The sequence below is a fragment of the Oryzias latipes genome, chromosome 7 (genome assembly GCF_002234675.1).
Source record: "Oryzias latipes chromosome 7, ASM223467v1".
Lineage (NCBI taxonomy): Eukaryota > Metazoa > Chordata > Actinopteri > Beloniformes > Adrianichthyidae > Oryzias > Oryzias latipes.
In genome coordinates, this window is record NC_019865.2 from 30,441,985 (window position 1) to 30,460,778 (window position 18,794).

The following is an 18,794-nucleotide window of genomic DNA, read 5'->3' on the forward strand; positions in this document are numbered from 1 at the left end:
AGGTTCATGTCATAAGGTGACAGATGAACTTCAGGATATGTGAATGAAAAGGAAAAATAAAAGCTGCAGCGGTTCTCTACACCCAAATGTTACACACAAATCAGATAATTTTCAGTGTAAACCGGTTTTCCGGGGTTCGGTGTCAGTAAAGCGGAGTTTCATATATAAAATAAGGAGCTCAGAGAAACATTTGGGTGTAGAGAACCGCTGCAGCTTTTATTTTATTTTTCACACTCCATAACTGTCGCCGTCGGCTTCATCGGGCTGCAGAGATCCTCCAAACCACCAATCAAAAAATAAAACATTAATAAATCATAAATCAAACAACTAAACTTCCAGACATTTGGAACGTTATCAATAAACATTCAGCTCACCTGTTCAACTAAGTTTAGTCAGTCTGCTCTGCTGCTTTGCAGCGTTCACTTGTTGCTGCTGCTGCCCTGTATGCTCACTTCCACTTTAATCTCGTAAAAATACAATTTTTTTCTCATAAATTTACGGTTTAAAATTTCATAATTTTACTTTTTTTGGTGGCCCTAAAATTCTGTCGTACCGAATAGTTTGAATCTGCCAGGCTTTTATTTTTCCCCGGAAAAAAAGTCCTCACTTCCGTTGTGCTGAGCTTAATGCTAATGCTGCGGTTATGTCGTCGCGCTTCGGGTAATGCCGTTGCGCTGTCTCTTAATGCCGTTGTGCTTCGGGTAATTTCGTCTTGCTTCGGGTAATGCCGTTGCGTTTTTCCATTTGTATGTAGTGTGAGCCCTGTCGGCCACCGTAGATTACAAACCAACTGCTGATCATCAACAGCCACAGATTTTACAGTCACACATTGAGGCACAATGTGTGAAACGTTATAAACAAACCGTTTGTGTCCAAAACGGTGTGTATGATAATGATAGGATAATCAGAAGAGCTGTTCAGATTATGACCACAAATATGTGGTTTTCACACTTTGATGTTTTTATGGGTTAAAACATGGGTACAGACAAATTCTTCTAAATTTCTAAAGAAATAAAAAATAGCTTGGCGGTTGACCTTGACCTCGTCAAGCTGTGGGAGGAGCTTAAAGCAACCAATAGGTAGAGCTGCCTCTGTGGTCCTGGCTCATTAAAGGTTCTCATGTATTTTCTCTTTGACATACATAAATTAGATTAAGCTAGTTTATTCATGGAAAAAAAAGAGACAACCGGGTAAATAAAATTTTTATTTAAGTAAATTAATTTTACTCAGAATGATAGAAATGAAATGTCGGCATACTCTGCAGATGTGCATGGTGATGGAGGAAATGTTGAGTGTACAATGAGCAGAAAGTAAATACTTTAGAACAAAAAAAGGACGACGCAGTACTGGATGGAGAGATGGAGATGGTTTTCCAAACCTAATTTTTAAACTCTGGAGGAGGTTAGGCTCTACCCAAACCAAGGCCTGCAACACATGAGCGCTAAATAACACCAGAGCCATGGTCTGCAGAGACAGTGGTTTCTGCTGGGTTCTTGAAGTTGGGAGGGTTGCACTTGAACAGCATCTTCAAGGTTCATTAGGTTTATGTTTTATTATTGATGTCCCTTAAAAAAGTACTGATTACTGAATTGACATTGTACTTTTAAAACACAAGTGGAACCAATGAAGGGGCTGCATGTTGTGTGTTTGCAGCAGAACTGAGCATGTGCAGTGATCACTCCATCCTCCAGCTTGAGCATCTGCAGACATTTGGTGGGAGTAGAGGGTTTTTCTTCAGCCTTTGGCTCAAACCTCTCCCCTGAGCTGGGTTTCACCAGGTCTTAGGTGGGTTCAGGGGGTCCCATCCTTCAAGGCTGTCGTGAAGTGCAGATTAGCCTAAAGTTTGAAGTGTCCAGACAGGAAGTGCTCAGGTGCATCTAACCACCTCATGCTTAGGCAGAGGTTTAGCTTGTTGTGACAGCATTACGGCCCCCCTTCCCACAGAGGACCTCCTGTCTGGACCACCAGACCGTCTGCCTTTTACAGTAAAATCTCAGGGGATACCATCATCTTGCTGTGATTTTGACCACACGATCCTTTTTGCCATTGATGCCAGCAGATTCCTAGGGAGAGGAAAAAAGTATTGACCCGTGAACATTGCTGGTCAACTTCCATGTAAAGGTCCAGGCAGACATTAAACCCAGCTTTGACCTGGAATCTCCCACCCTCCCACCACTCCCCCAAGATGTCCCAAACCTCACACCCATAAAGTTAACACAACCCTCTAAAATGTGATGAAGATCAAGCTTTCAACTAAGATCTACGGTGGCCCAGAAGTGCAAATTACATCAACAATGCAAAAACATTTTCAAAGATCACAACAATTAAAAAAGGAAAAACAAATATTTGAAAAAACAGCATTAAGTTTTAGAAAACGAAACACAATTCCAAAACTTAAAACAAAAAACCATTTCAAAAAACAAAATAAAGTGTTAAAAAATGAAACACATTAACTGCGTTTCCATTACATATATGCGAAATTCTAGAAATGTAAAAAAAAACACAATTTCACAATTACACAGTCTCCATTAAAGGGTCTATATTATGCTATTCATAAGCCTTTTATAGTAAACTATATCCATGTATATGATAATTTTTTACCTCTGACACCCTGAAGCATGATTTTTTTAAATGACATATTGGTTATTTTCCTGAGCTCAGACTTTTCCAACCCGGAATTAAGACGCCTCAATCACTGAGGCTCTGCCTTTTTATCCTTGTGGGTTTCGCCCATTTCATGACATCATGCTAGAGTCGGCTGCAGCAGCGTGTCGTCTCGCTGTCCAAAACAAATAACATTCAAACGTTTGTAAAGGTGGATGTTCGCATAGTTCATATAAAAAGAAACTGTTTAGCCGATCACCGCTAACTCCGTGGAGAAAGTGGGCGTGTGTGTTAGTCAAGGGGGTTGGGAGCACAAACTCTTCCTGGAAGGGGCGGTTCCCTACTTTGTGACATCACAATGTGAGAACCCGCTTGTTTTCATGGGTTGGCAGGGGGTGTTGCTCAGAGGGCAGGTTTTTAGAACCTGTTTTTAGAACCTGGTTTTTAGTATGGATCAAAATACCCCTTTGGGGTTGTTTATAGTGAGGATTGAACATTATGATACACTAAAAGGCTCAAAAAATGGATTTTGCATTTATAGGCCCTTTAAATCATAATTATGCGAATAAACAAACCAATTCATGCAATAAGTCATTCAAAAACACAGCGACGGATGTGAACAGTACTTTGATTGACAGCAGATACATTCAGATTTCTGCCACAGCTCTAGCGCTCATCATCATCTATCAAAGGAGACGTCGGCGTCTTACTCAGGCCATGGAGTTGCAAACTTATTACAACGTGGGAGGACTTACGGATGAAGCCATTTTGGGAAATGGTGGTTGGTGATTTTCCAGAGGAGCTGTGGATCCAACAATTCCACATGACACGCTCAACTTTTGATGAGCTGTGTGACGCTGTGGGACCTCTGGTGGCGCCCACTGTGCAGCGCTCTAGGCCGCCATTCCTACCAAGAACAATACTGTCTTCCGGTTGTTGGTCACATGACTAAGTTTTTCCATAGCAGTTTTGTCAAGTATGTCAATTTCTGCACGCCTCAAAAACTAACTCCTCCAAGCACAAAAAGTTTTTTGGTTGTTGATAAATGCGCATTTATTCAAATAGTTGTGTTTCCATTAGGCAAATTTTTTTATTTCCAATCTGCGCAATTTCATAGTCAATGGAAACACATCTAATGAGAAACTGAAAAAAGGAAGGCACTTTGGGACTTCACTGATTGGATCCAATCAGCAAGTCCTATAGTACCTACCTACCTTTTCCATTTTCCATTATAAAAACGTTTTGGAAAGCAAAAGTAATTTATAGAAATCCAAATGAAATATTAAAAAAGAAAGGAAACACAATGAGAAACCAGAAAAAGTAGGTCCTATGGGACATCGCTGATTGGATGAGGACATTTGTCCATCATTTCAACTGAAAGTTATTTGACATTAAGTGATAATGAACATCATCAAATCTGAAATTTTATTTTATACAAAGTAATGCTAGGGTTTTTAAAAAAAAATTTGTTTAGCTTTTTCATTGTGATCTTTAAAATATTTCTGCGTTGAGTGATTTGTTGATTTGCACTTCAGGGCCACCGTCATATAGAGATCTGTTTATCAAACATCCTGATCTGGTCCTTTCCCCCGCCCGCAGCATCATTACACATCTGTTTGCACCTCTAGCCATCCTGACATGAACCTTACTGTTTGGTTCCGTCCTCCAGATTTTCCTCTGCCTGAGACAGTTTTTGCGTTTTTGACTTTTTGAGGCAGAATAAGGATTTGGTTTCTTTGGGAGGAGTATAGGTCATGTCTCCTCCCTTCAAAGAATGAGTCAGATTCTTGTGTAACCTTCAAGTACTCTGCAGGTCTGCTCATCCTTGAGGCTCTCACAACCCCACAACCTCCAGTGTCCTCACAACCCTCTGAAGTAGAAGATATGACTCTGTTAAGATTAGAGTTCTTTAGAAACTGACATTTTACAGATTTTTAGATGAAATGATGATTTGAGAAGAAAGTTACTCCAAATAAAGAATTTTACATATATTTAAGATTTAAAAAAATATAAAATACATTAATAAAAGACTTAATAACTTAATAAAATAATATTTTACTTAATAATATTAACTTAATAAAAGAAGCAGAATCTAGATAGTATAGTTTACTCAAGACTTGGTTTAGCTATTTTTCAAGGGGTGAAAAATGACCTGCTGAGCCTCTTGTTCCTGCAAATGATTTTCGAGAGAAGCCTTTATGGTGGCACTGTGGTTAGCAAGCTGGTTTGAATCCCAACTCTTTCTCTCAGCTCTGATGATTTTCTTACATTTTTCAAAAGTAAAATCTCAAATATTAGACATAAGTTGAATCAAGTTATTCCTACTATCAGCCCAGAACAGGCTGAAGCGGTAGAAATGGAGGCATCCATAGAAACCTCTGTAACATTAGACTGCTTCACTGCTGTGGATCAACCGGAAATAACATCAGTTATTATGTCCTCCAAATCATCAACCTGTCTGTTAGACCCAATTCCCACTAGAATTTTTAAAGAAACTTTTCCCCTAATTAATGATTCCATATTAACAATGATAAATACCTCTCTGGAAACGGGTTACGTGCCACAGTCTTTTAAATATGCAGTTGTTAAACCTCTTCCGAAAAAGCCCAGTTTGGATCCTAGCATCTTGGCCAACTATAGACTAATATCAAACCTCCCCTTTATTTCTAAAAACCTAGAAAGAGTTGTAGTTAAGCAGCTTTACTGCCACCTACAGGACAACAGCCACTTTGAAGACTTTCAGTCGGGGTTTAGACCCCACCACATCACGGAAACTGCACTAGTTAGAGTCTCTAATGACTTGTTATTGGCCTCAGAAAAGGTACTACTCTCTATTCTGGTCCTGTTAGATGTCAATGCAGCCTTTGACACTATCGACTACAGTATTTTACTCCAAAGGTATAGACATAGGGATCAGAGGATCTGCCCTCCAGTGGTTTGAATCCCATTTATCCGATCGGTATCAGTTTGTTAATGTAAATGGACATTCCTCTCAGTGCACTTGAGTTAACTAAGGAGTCCCACAGGGCTCAGTTTTAGGACCCATCCTGTTTATGCCTTACATGCTACACTAAGAAAACATAATCAGGAAACACAGCATTAATTTTCAATGTTTTACAGATGATAGGCAGTTGTTTTTATCTATTAAACCTGACCAGAATTAATTTATAGAGAAACTGAATGTCTGCATCAGAGACATCAAGACCTGGATGACAATTAATTACCTCCTCTTGAACCCAGAAAAAACTGAGGTCATTATACTAGGTCCTAAAAACCTCAGAGATACTCTGTCTGCTCAGATAGTCTCCCTGGATGGTATAAGTATAGCCCCCAATTCCACAGTTAGAAAACTAGGAGTTTTATCTGACCAAGATTTATCATTTAAGGCTCACATATCTCAGGCGTGTAGAACAGCATTTTTTTCACCTGCGCGATAAAGCTAAGATCAGAAATATACTTTCTAAGAGTGATGCTGAATAACTCATCCATGCATTTGTTCCATCTAGACTGGATTACTGTAACCCCTTGTTAGCAGCGTGTCCTAAGAGTTCCTTAAGAAGTCTCCAGCTTGTTCAGAACGCAGCAGCTAGATTGTTAGCAGGAACTAGCAGAAGAGATCACATCACTCCTGTGTTGGTTTCACTCCATTGGCTCCTAGTTGATTCAAGTTTAAAATCCTCCTGTTAACCTATAAGGCCTTACATGGAATGGCCCCGTCCTATATTAAGGACCTCATAGTCCCTTACCATCCAATAAGAACATTTCACTCACTAAATGCAGGACTGCTTGTGGTTCCTAGAATTAGTAAAAGTACGGTTGGAGGTAGAGCGTTTAGCCACCAAGCCCCTGTCTTATGGAATAAACTCCCAGCTCATGGAAGAGAGGCCGATTCAGTTTCTACATTCAAAGTTAGACTGAAAACATTCCTCTTTGGACAGGCTTATTGTCAGACTAGTAAGTATTCAGAGATAATTTAACTTAATGTTAATGTGTTTAAATTAAACTTAACAATAACAAAGTTGTTAGTAGGCTGCGAGAAGTTTGAAACTGGGGAAACTATGGTGCACTGGGTTTCTCTTCTCCATTCTTAATCATTATTTATCATTTAGTTCTGCATGCCTCTGTTTGGTGCAGTGCGATTCATGTACTGTCCCCCTTTCCCACTCCCCTCCGGGGGTAATAAAAAGTGCTCTGAGTGGGTCTTTCATTGCTCTACTGCAAGACTTCAATGCACACATAGATAACAACAATGACACCTGCAAGGATGTGATCAGGAGGAAAGGCCTCCCTGATCTGAATGTGATATTTTATTACTAGACTTCTGTGCCAGTCATTGTTTGTCCATAACTAACACCGCGTTTGGGCACAAAAGTGTCCATCAGTGCAGGTGACATCAGGACATCCATTGGACATCCAATGATCTGATCTTCGGTCGTGGGAGCTCTGCGCACTTGGCTTTAAGTTCCCCCACACAAGCATTTTTAGGATGTCTATAAGTTAACACCTATCAGACAACCCCCACCCCCAGTGGCCCTAGAACCAGAGTCAGTACCTCTGGGAGCAGGAGAACCTGCATCACTGTGATCTGTCCGGTTCAATCTTCATGTCCCCGTTCTGCTTCTCTGTCAGGGACTTTGCAGCCTGAACCACAGCCTGGAACAGAAACATGGCATCTTTGAGGCAACACCGAAACAATGCAGCTTGGCAACTGTGAGGTGTTGCAACAAAAGCAACACAACAACTGCCAGGAGGACCTTGAAGCTCCTCTTCCTCTTCTGAACGTTCTGCTCTGGGTGGAAAATAATCACATAGACTTTGGGCATGTAGAGCATCCCAAGGGAGACAGAGGCGCTCAGAGACATGGAGATGGTCAGCGTAGCTGTCTGGATAAACATCTACATAAACAGAGACATGCAGAGAAAAGCTGACTTGTACGTTCAACTAAAATTCACTCTGCTTTGCATAATTCCCAAAAATGCATCAGAACTTCCCATGGGCCTCCAAGAGCTATCAAATAGCAGTGAAAGATTCATTCAAACTAGCAGGAAAGCACAAAATTGGCTGAATGTTCTGACCCATGTCACAAAGAAGTTCCTGTTAAACAGGAAGTGCTGAGTCAGTTTTTACCTTTTCAGTGGATTGGGCCGTGCCAAAGAAAATGGGCACAAAGGCCAACCAGACAATGCAGGTCGTGTACATTGTAAAGCCGATGGGCTTTGCTTCGTTGAAGGTCTCTGGAACGCCGCGGCTCTTCACCGCATACACGGTACAGGTTACCTGTGGGTTTTTAATGCAAAATATCATGTGTTGTTGGTTCAGATGCTTCCATGTGGTATGTGCTATGTAGCATTGTGATAACCCCACCCTCCTAAAAGCATGCCATGACAGGTTCATGAAGTCAAGACCACCACGTTACCATGAGAACGATGCTGTAGCTCAGACAACAGATGATCGACATATCTGACATGTCACACTTCAGGATGCCGCGTGCCAGGTCTGGGTTTGGGGGGCGGAGTTCTTCATAGTCAATGATGGTGTGAGGAGGAATGACGGCAAACCATACAAACACACCAAAGACCTGACAATAACACAGAGACCTGGATTAAAGAAACTGGTGCAGCAGTAGTTCCTGTGTGTGTGTGTGTGTGTGTGTGTGTGTGTGTCTATGTTTATGTTTCAGTGTGCTTTGTGTGTGTACATGTATTTGTGTGAGGGAGGGGTGTTGTGTGACATTGGAACACTCACCTGAACAGAGATGAGGACGAAGGTGATGAGAAGCTGGGAGGTGGGACTAATGAATTTGGGCGGGGTTACTGACTTCTTGCCTTGCTCAAAGATGCGGTAGATGCGGTTGGTTTTGGTTAACATGGAAGAGTAAGTGATGGCCATGCCAAGACCCAGCAAGAGTCGCCGTAAAGCACACACCACTACACCAGGCTCAGCGATCATCAGGAAGGTGATCAGGTAGATGATGAAGATGCCTGTAGAGACAGCACATGTGATGCCAGCATCCACGGTGATGTCAGGCTGCTGCCAAACTCACCGGTCAGTAGAACATAGCTGAGCTCTCTGCCCGACGCCCTGACAATGGGTGTGTCATTGAAGCGGATGAAGGTTATCACCACAGCACTAGTTGTTAGGATACCCAGCATAGCGATGGAGGCGGGCACTAAGGCCCAGAGGGAGTTCCACTCTAGTTTGATGATTGGGGTTGGACGGCAGGCGGTTCTGTTGGGTGCAGGTCGTTTGTCCAGTGGGCAGGTCTCACAGGTAAACTCATCCAGCTGGTACTGATATCCATCACAGAGCTGCATGTAAGAGACACAAACACGCCATTGGCATTATAGGCTTAAGCTCCTTTACATTATGCATAGTAAACGATGAGTCTTCCGCACATGGCAGAGTGGATCAAGGTGCACCCCAAGGCTCTGTGCATGGTCCAATTCTGTTTAGTCTTTACAGTAAAGGTGTAACAATTCCTCATCACGAACCTTATCATAATTTGTGGTTGTCGACACATTTCATATTCAATATTGGTTTGTTTTGAACGATCTGATTGACCTAAAATGAATCGAGAATCGAAGAGAAATACCTGTGTTCTCCAACAAGCAGTTTCTAAGTGGGAAAAAATATGAAAAAGTCCTGAATTTATTAAAAAAATAAATTCATAGCCATAGAGGACGCCATAGCCATCCCACTCCATTTAGCACTCAGCCAGCTGGCACACCAGAACGACTTCATGAGACTGCTCTGCTTTTAAAACCATCATCCCTGGCCTCCTGATCATGGAGTTATCCGATCTGGAGATCCCACCCTTCCACCTGTGCCTGGATAAGGACTTCCTAACCAACTGCCCCCAGCGTGTGAAACTTGGCTCCCATCTCTCGTCAGGGCTGCGTTCGGAGTCCACTCCTCCACTCACTCTACACATCGAACTCCAAATCCACCAAAGAGCATCATTGTCAAGTTTACAGACGACACACAGGTAGTGGAACGGGTAACAGGAGAGGAGTTCACAGCTTACTAGGATGAGGTCTTTGGCTTGGTCCTCAGCCAACAACTTGACTCTTAACATGACCAAGACAAAAGAGCTCATACTTTGTCTTGCGAGCGGATGGAGAAAGCGAATTCTTTCCAGTCCACATCACGACTGAGAATACTGGCAGTGGTAACAAAGGGCTCAGCAGCAGGTACACTTTCTGAGGCCACTGAAACGAGAAAACCTGAACACCCAGCTACTGGTGACCTTTTACTGCTCCAGTATAGAGAGTCTGCTGACCTACACCATCACAGTGTGGCTGTGGCTGCACTGAAGCAGAGAAAAAGAGTTTGCAGAGGGTTGTAAAGACAGAAGAGAAGATCATTTGGCTGATCTCTGCTTGGCATCTCCCTCAGCAAAGCCCTAAGCATCAAAGACAGGTCCTACCCTTGACATCACCTCTTCAACCTGTTGCCCTCTGGGAAGCGATACGGGTCATTACGAACAAAAACAAACAGACTTAAGAGACAGCTGCTACCCCAGAGCTGTCTCAGCCCTAAATGTGGACAGAAAGTAGCACTTTAAGTTTACTGCTTGTTTTTACCTAACTTGTTCTGTTTTACACAAGGGAGTCGTGCTAGATTTTGTTGTCCCTCTACAACTACAATAAAGCTATTCAGATTCTGATTCTGAAAATGAACATCCCCAACTGAAAGTCACAACATAACTGAAAAGTCTGTTGTGTTTGCAAACTGAATCTGAATCTCATACCTCGCAGTGCCAGCAGCAGGGGACACCCTTCACCATCTTCTTTCTTTCTCCAGGCTTACAGGGGAAGCTGCAGATGGACTCTGGGACTGATCTGTCTCCTCCAGACCACTGCATCTCCTCCAGCTACAGGCAGGCAGAAAACAGCGGCAAAATCAGTCATTAGGCCAGAGCTCAGACTCTGTGATCCACCATCATCATCATCATCAACCTCCAGCTCTTACATTAAGCCTCAAGTTGTTTGTCCACTGCCCAATCACATGGTAACCAGGGTGGCTGTGATTAGTCATCTGAAACTGAAAGATGTCGTATCGCCCGGGAGCGTCTCCATTTTCATTGAACAAAACACTCGTACCTGCACTTCCTGTAAGACACAAACATGTCTGGTTAAATCTCAGCTCTTTTTCCCCACATCACCTGTGACAAAGGAGAAACAGACATGCATGTTCTTCCAGGTTCTTCTGCTTCATTTGCATTTGCTTTTATTCTGGAAAATCAGTGTGAGCTAGAAGAATGAGGAGCACAACTGTCAGAGAATGCATGCAGCAGGAATTCCAGGATCTTATCTAGTCCCACGTTTTTAGATTATATTATAATAGATTAGATTAACTTTATTTATCCCACGATGGGGAAATTCACTTATCTGCGGCAGCAAGGACATTCAGAAATGAAAGCAAAAAAAAAAACATCAGAAATGACATTCGAATTAAATAAATACAGCTGCAAAAATGACGTGATCCACTGCAAACATGTGATCCACTTTTTAATTGTTATTTTATACATAAACAAATGAGTAAAAAAGTACACACCAAATAAACAACCGCTAAGGAACAAAAACAACTGAAAACAACAACAACTGCAACAAAAGTAAATGAATAAATGAGTGAATGAAAAAAACACCAGTGGGACCGTGGAGTGTCACTGTAACACGGTGTTGTACAGTCTGATGGCTGTGGGGAGGGATGACCTGTGGTAGCTCCTTCTTGCACTGTGGGGGCAACAGTCTGGTGCTGAAGGAGCTGGTCAGCACCTCTACAGTTTGGTGCAGGGGGTGGGAGGGGTTATCCATGATGGATATTAGCTTAGCCAACAGCAAAAATTTTAGGAGCACATGTTGGAGGGGCCTAGAGTCACCTCAAAGCTCCTTCTTTTTATCTCGAGTGCTGACACGTCTCTCCATTATCCAACCGTTTTCTCTTTTTTCAACACAGCCAAGTTTTGGCCAAACTTTGAAGTAAGCTGTAAACCCACCAGAGACGGTCTGAAGCCGTCTTCAGCAGCACAGTCTTCTTCAGGAGATCACAATGCTGGAACTGAATTCATGGACTGATAGTAAATGGACTGTGTTTGATAACCACAGAGTCTGCTCAAACAAACTTATGCTTCAAGTTTCTTGCCCCGCCCAAACACCCCCTCACAGAGGAGTACAGATAGAAGGAAGGCGACTGAATTTTGATGGCGTTAGCTGAATTGTTGTCCAGCATGCAACCATCTTGGTGGGAAGCCAAAGACTGAATGATGTCTGTAGAGAAAGATGTAGGAGTGACATCTCTCATGCTCCTGGCTGTCGTCCTTCACCGTCCAAGCAGAGAGCCTCATCACCCCTGAGGATGGATACGCACCTCAGCTGATGGAAAAGACATCCGCACATGCCAATCATTCAACCCCACAAAAGATTGGTCCAGAGATAGTTTTAGGACATGAACCCACTTTTTTCTTTTTAAAACTTAAATTTGCAAAGAAAATATTGAGCCACAGCATTACATGTTGGTGTTTTGCTTGCTTGACAATACATTTCCATCTCTCAGCTCCCCTCAGTTCTCACTGCTCTGATACTTACTGGAATTTCTGCAGCCCTGTTCTCACTGGTACAGTTTTGTTCGCTCTCCAGGAGGTTTTGCTTTCTGGCACAAATGTAACAGGAGAAACTGTAAAGTTATCTATCATTGGCTGTTGTAACTCCAATAAGAGCCACTGACTGGCAGGTGGGACACGCAGGTGTTTACTAACATTTCTCACCTTTGCATCACATTGTCCCCGCTCCCTCCCAGTCCTCTCTCATTACAAAGTGGTTAACCACAGTTTTCAAAATGACAGAGGACGGGTAACAATGCTGGCAGGTGTGATTCTGACAGACCTGTTGAGACATTCTGCAAGCTCTTCATTCATCTCTGAGCGCTAGCCTGCAAAGCATCTTCGTGCTGCTGATCTGACAGTTTTTCCGGGAATCCTGGAAAATGCCCAAAGATCTGAAATCGTTGTCACGAGACACGTTTGTCCTGTCTTACCGTTAAAGTTGACCGCTCTGATGTAGTCGAGCAGTAGGCGCCCCTCCACAGGATCCATATTGCTGCAGACGCCATGGCTGCCAGGACACAGGTCCTGGTGCATGTTGTGCAGGGCGTGAGCGACGGCGTACACGGCGTCAATCACAAACTGGACCTTTCCCTCCTGCTCGTATGATGAGTCCTGACCAATCCTCTCATCACCTTAACGGATACCTCAAGTGTTACCAAAGCTGGGGGTCTACGTTTTGGTAACCAACAGGTATGTGTTTACCTGTACATTTCTTCTTTTCAGGGTCCAACTTAACTCCAGGTCGGGTCAGTTTGCACCGAAAGTCATCTTCCCAAAACTCAGCAAACCAGATATTCCTGCGGTTGTTCTCCAGGCAGCGAGACGTGAAGTACTGATCGAACCCTGGGCACAACAACAAAACCTTGATGGATAAAATGATGGCACTGCAACTAACACTTTATCACGCAACAATCACATAAACCCCAACGAAAACAGAAACCTTTTCAAGAACGACTACTTACATGATAGTGACAAAGCAACACTTTTATGAAAAATGCAAACACAATTGAACCCACAACAACAGATTACTCAAAGGCACTAGATAATGGACCCCGCACTTGCACATGATTCTGGAACTTCATAGACCAAGAATATTAAGTTTAGGTTTTTGCAGTTTGTCCGGTCATACCATCAATAGAAGCACGCTTTGGCAGAATGGTCACTGCGCCCTCTGCCACATCTTCAAGCTCTGTGATTGGAGAACTCTTTGCACCCCAACTGTCTGACCCCACAAACAAGAAGTGTCCCGTCAGGTTAGCACGCTGTGCTGCCTCAAGAACACGCCTGCAATATAGAAAGGGATGGAAGTTCAGCATAGGAAGATCATGTTGTCAGCCAATGATGATGAAGAGCTTTTTTGAGTGAAACCTTTCTTCATTTACCTGATGTCATCTTCATTGGCGAAGATAATAACTCCTCTGGCATTACTGGTTTCCATCAGACGTTTAATAATCTTATCAAACTCTCCAGCTGTCGGCTCACGGGGAATCTTCACTGACTGGGCAATGCACACACCACCTAACACCAAGAACCACAGGTCACTGACAGACAACCATCTGGGAAAAGGAATATTCTCTTAGCAACAAATCTTAAGTTTACTAGTTACTAAGACATGTTGAGTTAGTGAGAGCTCATAAGTCAGACTATGTCACAAGGGTTAAAGTACCAGCTTCTCTGGAGATCTGCATGAAGGCTTCAACACCGCTCTCTCCATAGTTTCCTTCAGAGGCCAGTGTGGACACGTAGTTCCAGCCCAAAGCTTTCACGATGTCGAGCATGGCCTGGGCCTGGTACGAGTCTGGAGGCACCACTCGGGAGAAGAAGTCGTAGCGGTTGTTGTCACTAAGTTCTGGAGCCGTGGAGGCATAGCTCACCTGAGGGATCTGAAGGGCACGATCAATAACATGAAACTATCAGTGCTCCACAGTGAAAGGGGTCAAACGGGGGATATCTCAGTAGCTGCGGTTACACGGACAAAAGTAATCGGAATGAGCGCCTGATCAGAAGAAAAATGCGTCATGTAAACACGCCGTTCGGAATACTCTGCCCCGATCAGACTCATTCGGATCAAAATTTCTTTCTGATCGAGATAGGTGGGTAATGCCGATTGTTGATCCGATCGTTGTGCATGTAAACAGTTCATTCCGATTGTCGGTCACTACTGCTCTGGTTTTACGTCATGCATGGACAGTGGACTCGTAGCTTTGTGTTGGCGGGCAGAGGAGGGTGCTTTTTTACAGTGCGCTCAGGGGGAGGCTTGGGATCGCAATCCGTCTCACCGCTCCGCGTTAGCGAGATGGCGAACTCAGGAAAACCATGTATCCCGGTAGAACTGTGTCTCAGAGCAGATCTCGGACCACCAGCTCACACTCCGGCTTTTGGGGGGGGGGGGGGGGGGGGGGGGCTGGCAAAGGCAGCTTTTCAAAGCAGAAATGCCGCCCAGTCCTTAGAAACTGTTCAAACAATCACGTGGGTTTGTTTTTCCAGTGCTGTCCGGACAAAATAAAGGCTGATGTTATTCCCACATATTTATGTAGAGCCAGGATGCAGATCGCAGCATTGACTTTATGTTCACCCAAGGCTAAATGTTGTAAGCACCTGTTAGCCTAAACCTTCTTCCAGCTCTGTTCCGCCACAAAGAAAAGCACTGACCACACGGGCCAAAGATAAAATGATGAGCAAACTGGCGCTTCATAAAAATCATCACAATATTAAAAGCACGTTTAGAAGATCATCTCGCTCTATGTGGCAGCTTGGTTTGTTTACAACGGAATTCAATATTTCTTCTTCTATGATCGTTTCCGGTGCTTTAGGGAGTTATGTGCGTTTCCAAATGATTTATTCTGACCGAAAGTGTGGCCCATGTAAACGTTTGTTATAATCGGTAAATGTTTTTCTGGGCCCATGAACACTGTTGAATTCTAATCCGATGTTTGATCCAATCAAATATATTTTGCACATGTAACGTCGGCTAAAGCTGGTCTCGCACATGCCCCTTCACCCTTCAGAGGGGGTCATTAGCATGGGATGGAGCCTCAACTGCTTAAGGCAAACCTGGCCAATCAAAAAGACCTAAAGCCATTTCCTTCAAGTATAATTCCTTCAGCATGATTCTAACTAAGGTCAAATTATTTGTAACTATATTTTGTAAACTTGAATGACTAACTAAACATCTGCACATATTTTGACCAACTCTGATTGACTCTTTCAGTCATTTTGTTGACAGAATCTCTTTTTGCACAGCTCTGAGCGCTGAAACGCAAACAGCAAAGAACCGAACTGCAAAAAATGTACACTTCTTTAAATGGTACAGTGTTCAACCATGAACGAGCCCTTTCCAGCCAGTTATGTGCTCGTCCAAAGTCTAGCTAAATGCAGAGGGCTGGGTCAGAAGCCAATAAGCCAAAATAAGTGCAAAACATGGGGAATTTTTGCAGCAGCGACCCCTGCAGGGAGTAGGGAACAACACCTAAATACCTAATACAGTCTAAATACCTATTTTTAACAGAATTGTGTTAATTTCTAATCTATACGTTAATGGTTGATGCCTTTTATTTTCACTAGCTATTTCTGGTGTATTTATTCAGGTCTGCTGTATTGTTGAAACAGCTCTGACTAGGTAGCATTTAAAATATATTTTCCGGTTATTACTCAATCATTCATTTTCTTCCATTTATCCCTCTCGGGGTCACAGGGCTGCTGGAGCCTATCCCGGCCACTTATGGGCAAATGCAGGGGACACCCTGGACAGGTCACCAGTCTGTCACAGGGTCACACATATCACACATCCATGCACACGCACATTCACACCTATGGACAATTCAGAGTGACCAATTGACCTATGAAGCATGTTTTTGGACAGTGGGAGGAAGTCGGAGATCCCGGAGAAAACCCACGCATGCATGGGGAGGACATGCAAACTCCACACAGAAAGGTCCCCCATTGATGTTCTGTTTTCAGCTCCCCCAGCCGGGACTTGAACTTGTGAGGCAAAAGCACTAACCACTGCGCCACCGTGCAGCCCAGATGAAAGGTTATGTTTTACAAAACCACAATTGAGCTGATTCTGCATAAATTGTATCATACTCTTTTGCCTCCCTGTCATTTTGCAGGTCCTGTTTGAGTGCAGTCAAAGCTTTTCTAAGAAAACCTGGCTGGTCGAGAAAAACAAAACTTGGTGTGGTTAACACTTGAAGCTCCATGATCGATGAACCAAACCTGGTTAAACCTTCTAAGCCCGCTATGTTCCTGTTTGGGGTCATGGGGTTGCTGGAGCCTAACTAGCCACTGCTGGGTGAAGGGGGGGTGCGTCCACAGAGTTCACCGGTCCATTTTAGCAAGGAAGAGACAACAACCACACACTCAAACTCACACTATAAGGAGCAATTTTAGAATCATCAATCAACCTATGAAGCATGGAGGCATGATTTTGGTGGAAGCCGAAGAGCCCTCAGGAAACCCACACGTGCACAATGGGAACATGCAAACTACACACAAAAAGGGAAGCAGCTGAGATTTGAATTGGGGTCCGCCTGCTGAGAGGCAAGGGTGCAAACCACTACACAACTGTGCAGCTCGTTTTTAGAACAATTATGACAAACTATTGTAAATCCTAAAAGTTTGTAATGCTTTTTTTAGACAATAATTTACTGAACTACTTTTTACAGCAAAAAACCCACGAACAGACAAACACACAAGTGAAACAGAAAGACACAAACACAGAAACTAAGACACAGTTAAAAAGAAATACACAAACATGCACGCACAAAGACACAAATACGCAGAAATATACACACGCACACAGAGGATTAGGGTTGTGTAACAGCCTTGCTAAAATGTGTCAGTCCTATAATAAACTAACAATCACATTAATGCCTAATGGTGAGTCTGCCTGCAGATTAAAGCAGGACTCTGTGCTACAACAGCAGACATCCATGAGGATGAAGGGGGTCCTTCACCTTCGTCAGGTTTTAGTTTGCTTTGTCAAAGGCTCTTTTTCTTATCAAAGGAAGAACTACACAGAAGAAAAATGGATGCTCACCAGTCTGAGGTCACCTGTGTGCAACACCTGTCTCTGTGCGTTACATGTTTATGTGTCTCTTGTTTGTGCCACCAGTCTTTCTGCTCACTAGAATTATTTTTAATCATAAGAGACATTTTCCACAACCCCAGACAGCCCAAACCGCGGAACAGTTTAAACAATAATACATTTTTTTCCCAAAGGGTTTTGGGCTCGTCTCTTCACCTCAAACAGACGCAGGATGTTGGCCACCATGATTGACACAGAGCTGGCTGACGCCCCGATCACTGCCACCACCCTCTCAGGTTTGCGGATGATGGGAGGCTCACCGTTGGTGCATCGGATATCAGACGTATCTTTCTGGATCAGTGCCTGGACAAAGGTGAGGGACTGCTCCAGAGCATAGGTGTCCCTGGAGCAGGTGTCCAGAACCCGGGCACCCAGAGTGATGTTAGGCAGCAGTTCAGGGTCACCGTTGATCTGGTCCAGAGCATACAGCATGGCCTCCATGCGGTGGATCCCTTTCTCCTTCTTCAGCTCACCACAGTTCACACCATGTGGGCCGCGGGAGTGAATAGGGAACAACCCCCCTAGTGTGATATCTCCTGGTATCTTTATGGAGTGGGGGTGGAAATTCTGGTGGGAAGTGTACACCTGATCCACCTGCTCACCAATCCAAATCCAAAGTAGGAGGCGGAGCCACAGGGCAGATTGGAAGCCATTGAAGTAAACATGGAGACACTTAATTTGGTGAAAGGACATGAAAGAAATCCCAGAGCCGGATGATGTCATCGTGTGCTGATGTTTACCACCCAGCTCTCATTTTAAGGTTGATACCTGAGGAAACATTAGATAATCAATAAGGAATTCATGAGGTGCACAATTCTCAGCATCACTCATCTCCAAAGAGCTTAATCTGTGTTACTTGCTACCAAATCAAAAACAACAAGAACAGACACAAGTCTAGCATCTGCAGCCATGAGCAGATCCTTGTTACTTTTAGCAGATTTGTTTCAGTGCTATGGTGGGTCTAAATCCTGACTAAAACTCCTCAAAGGTCAATTCTGTGGAGAAGTCAAACTCAAACTCAAACTTTATTTATTTATATACCGCCTTTCATTTCAGTTAAAAACACAAAGCGCTTAACATAAAAGCAGATAAAACAGTCATGAAAACCGAAAATTGTTAAAAACAGCAAACAAAGGACAATCACACAAAGATGGGACCCCTCCCTTTGCACAAATTGTCATGATGGGATGATTTGTTTGACATGTGTGTGTTTGTATAAGTATGTGCGTGTGAGCTGTCGTGGTATTGTGTACATGTTGACACATTTGTGTGTGAAGATCTTTGTGTCTGTGGCAGGCCCCACCCCTTTGGCTAACATCTACACCTGAGTAATAATGACAAATCTCCAGCATCTTGTTGCTTTTTGTTTATACCCCTCCCTCTATATCTTCAATTATCCCCAAAACTTCACCCCCCCCCCCCTTTTTTTCTCTCTCCCCCCTTTGTGTTGTATTCTTATCGCCCATCTCTAACATCCAACTCTCTTCCAATAAACAA

At 43.4% G+C, this 18,794-nt stretch overlaps 1 protein-coding gene across 1 annotated transcript; it reads right to left on the minus strand.

The window, feature by feature from the left end:
- Positions 1-1,188: 1,188 nt before the first annotated feature.
- LOC101165214 (metabotropic glutamate receptor 6-like) lies at positions 1,189-18,204 on the minus strand. Its single transcript, XM_004086389.4, has 15 exons — positions 17,454-18,204; positions 13,875-14,091; positions 13,591-13,726; positions 13,338-13,492; positions 12,911-13,051; positions 12,640-12,840; positions 10,576-10,715; positions 10,355-10,477; positions 8,648-8,912; positions 8,350-8,585; positions 8,021-8,182; positions 7,732-7,881; positions 7,359-7,499; positions 7,157-7,257; positions 1,189-2,063 (listed from the first exon to the last, which is right to left on the minus strand). Exons 1-14 carry the CDS (start codon positions 18,018-18,020, stop codon positions 7,180-7,182), a joined length of 2,712 nt encoding a protein of 903 aa, XP_004086437.1. The 5' UTR covers positions 18,021-18,204; the 3' UTR covers positions 1,189-2,063; positions 7,157-7,179.
- Between the last annotated feature and the right edge of the window lie 590 nt (positions 18,205-18,794).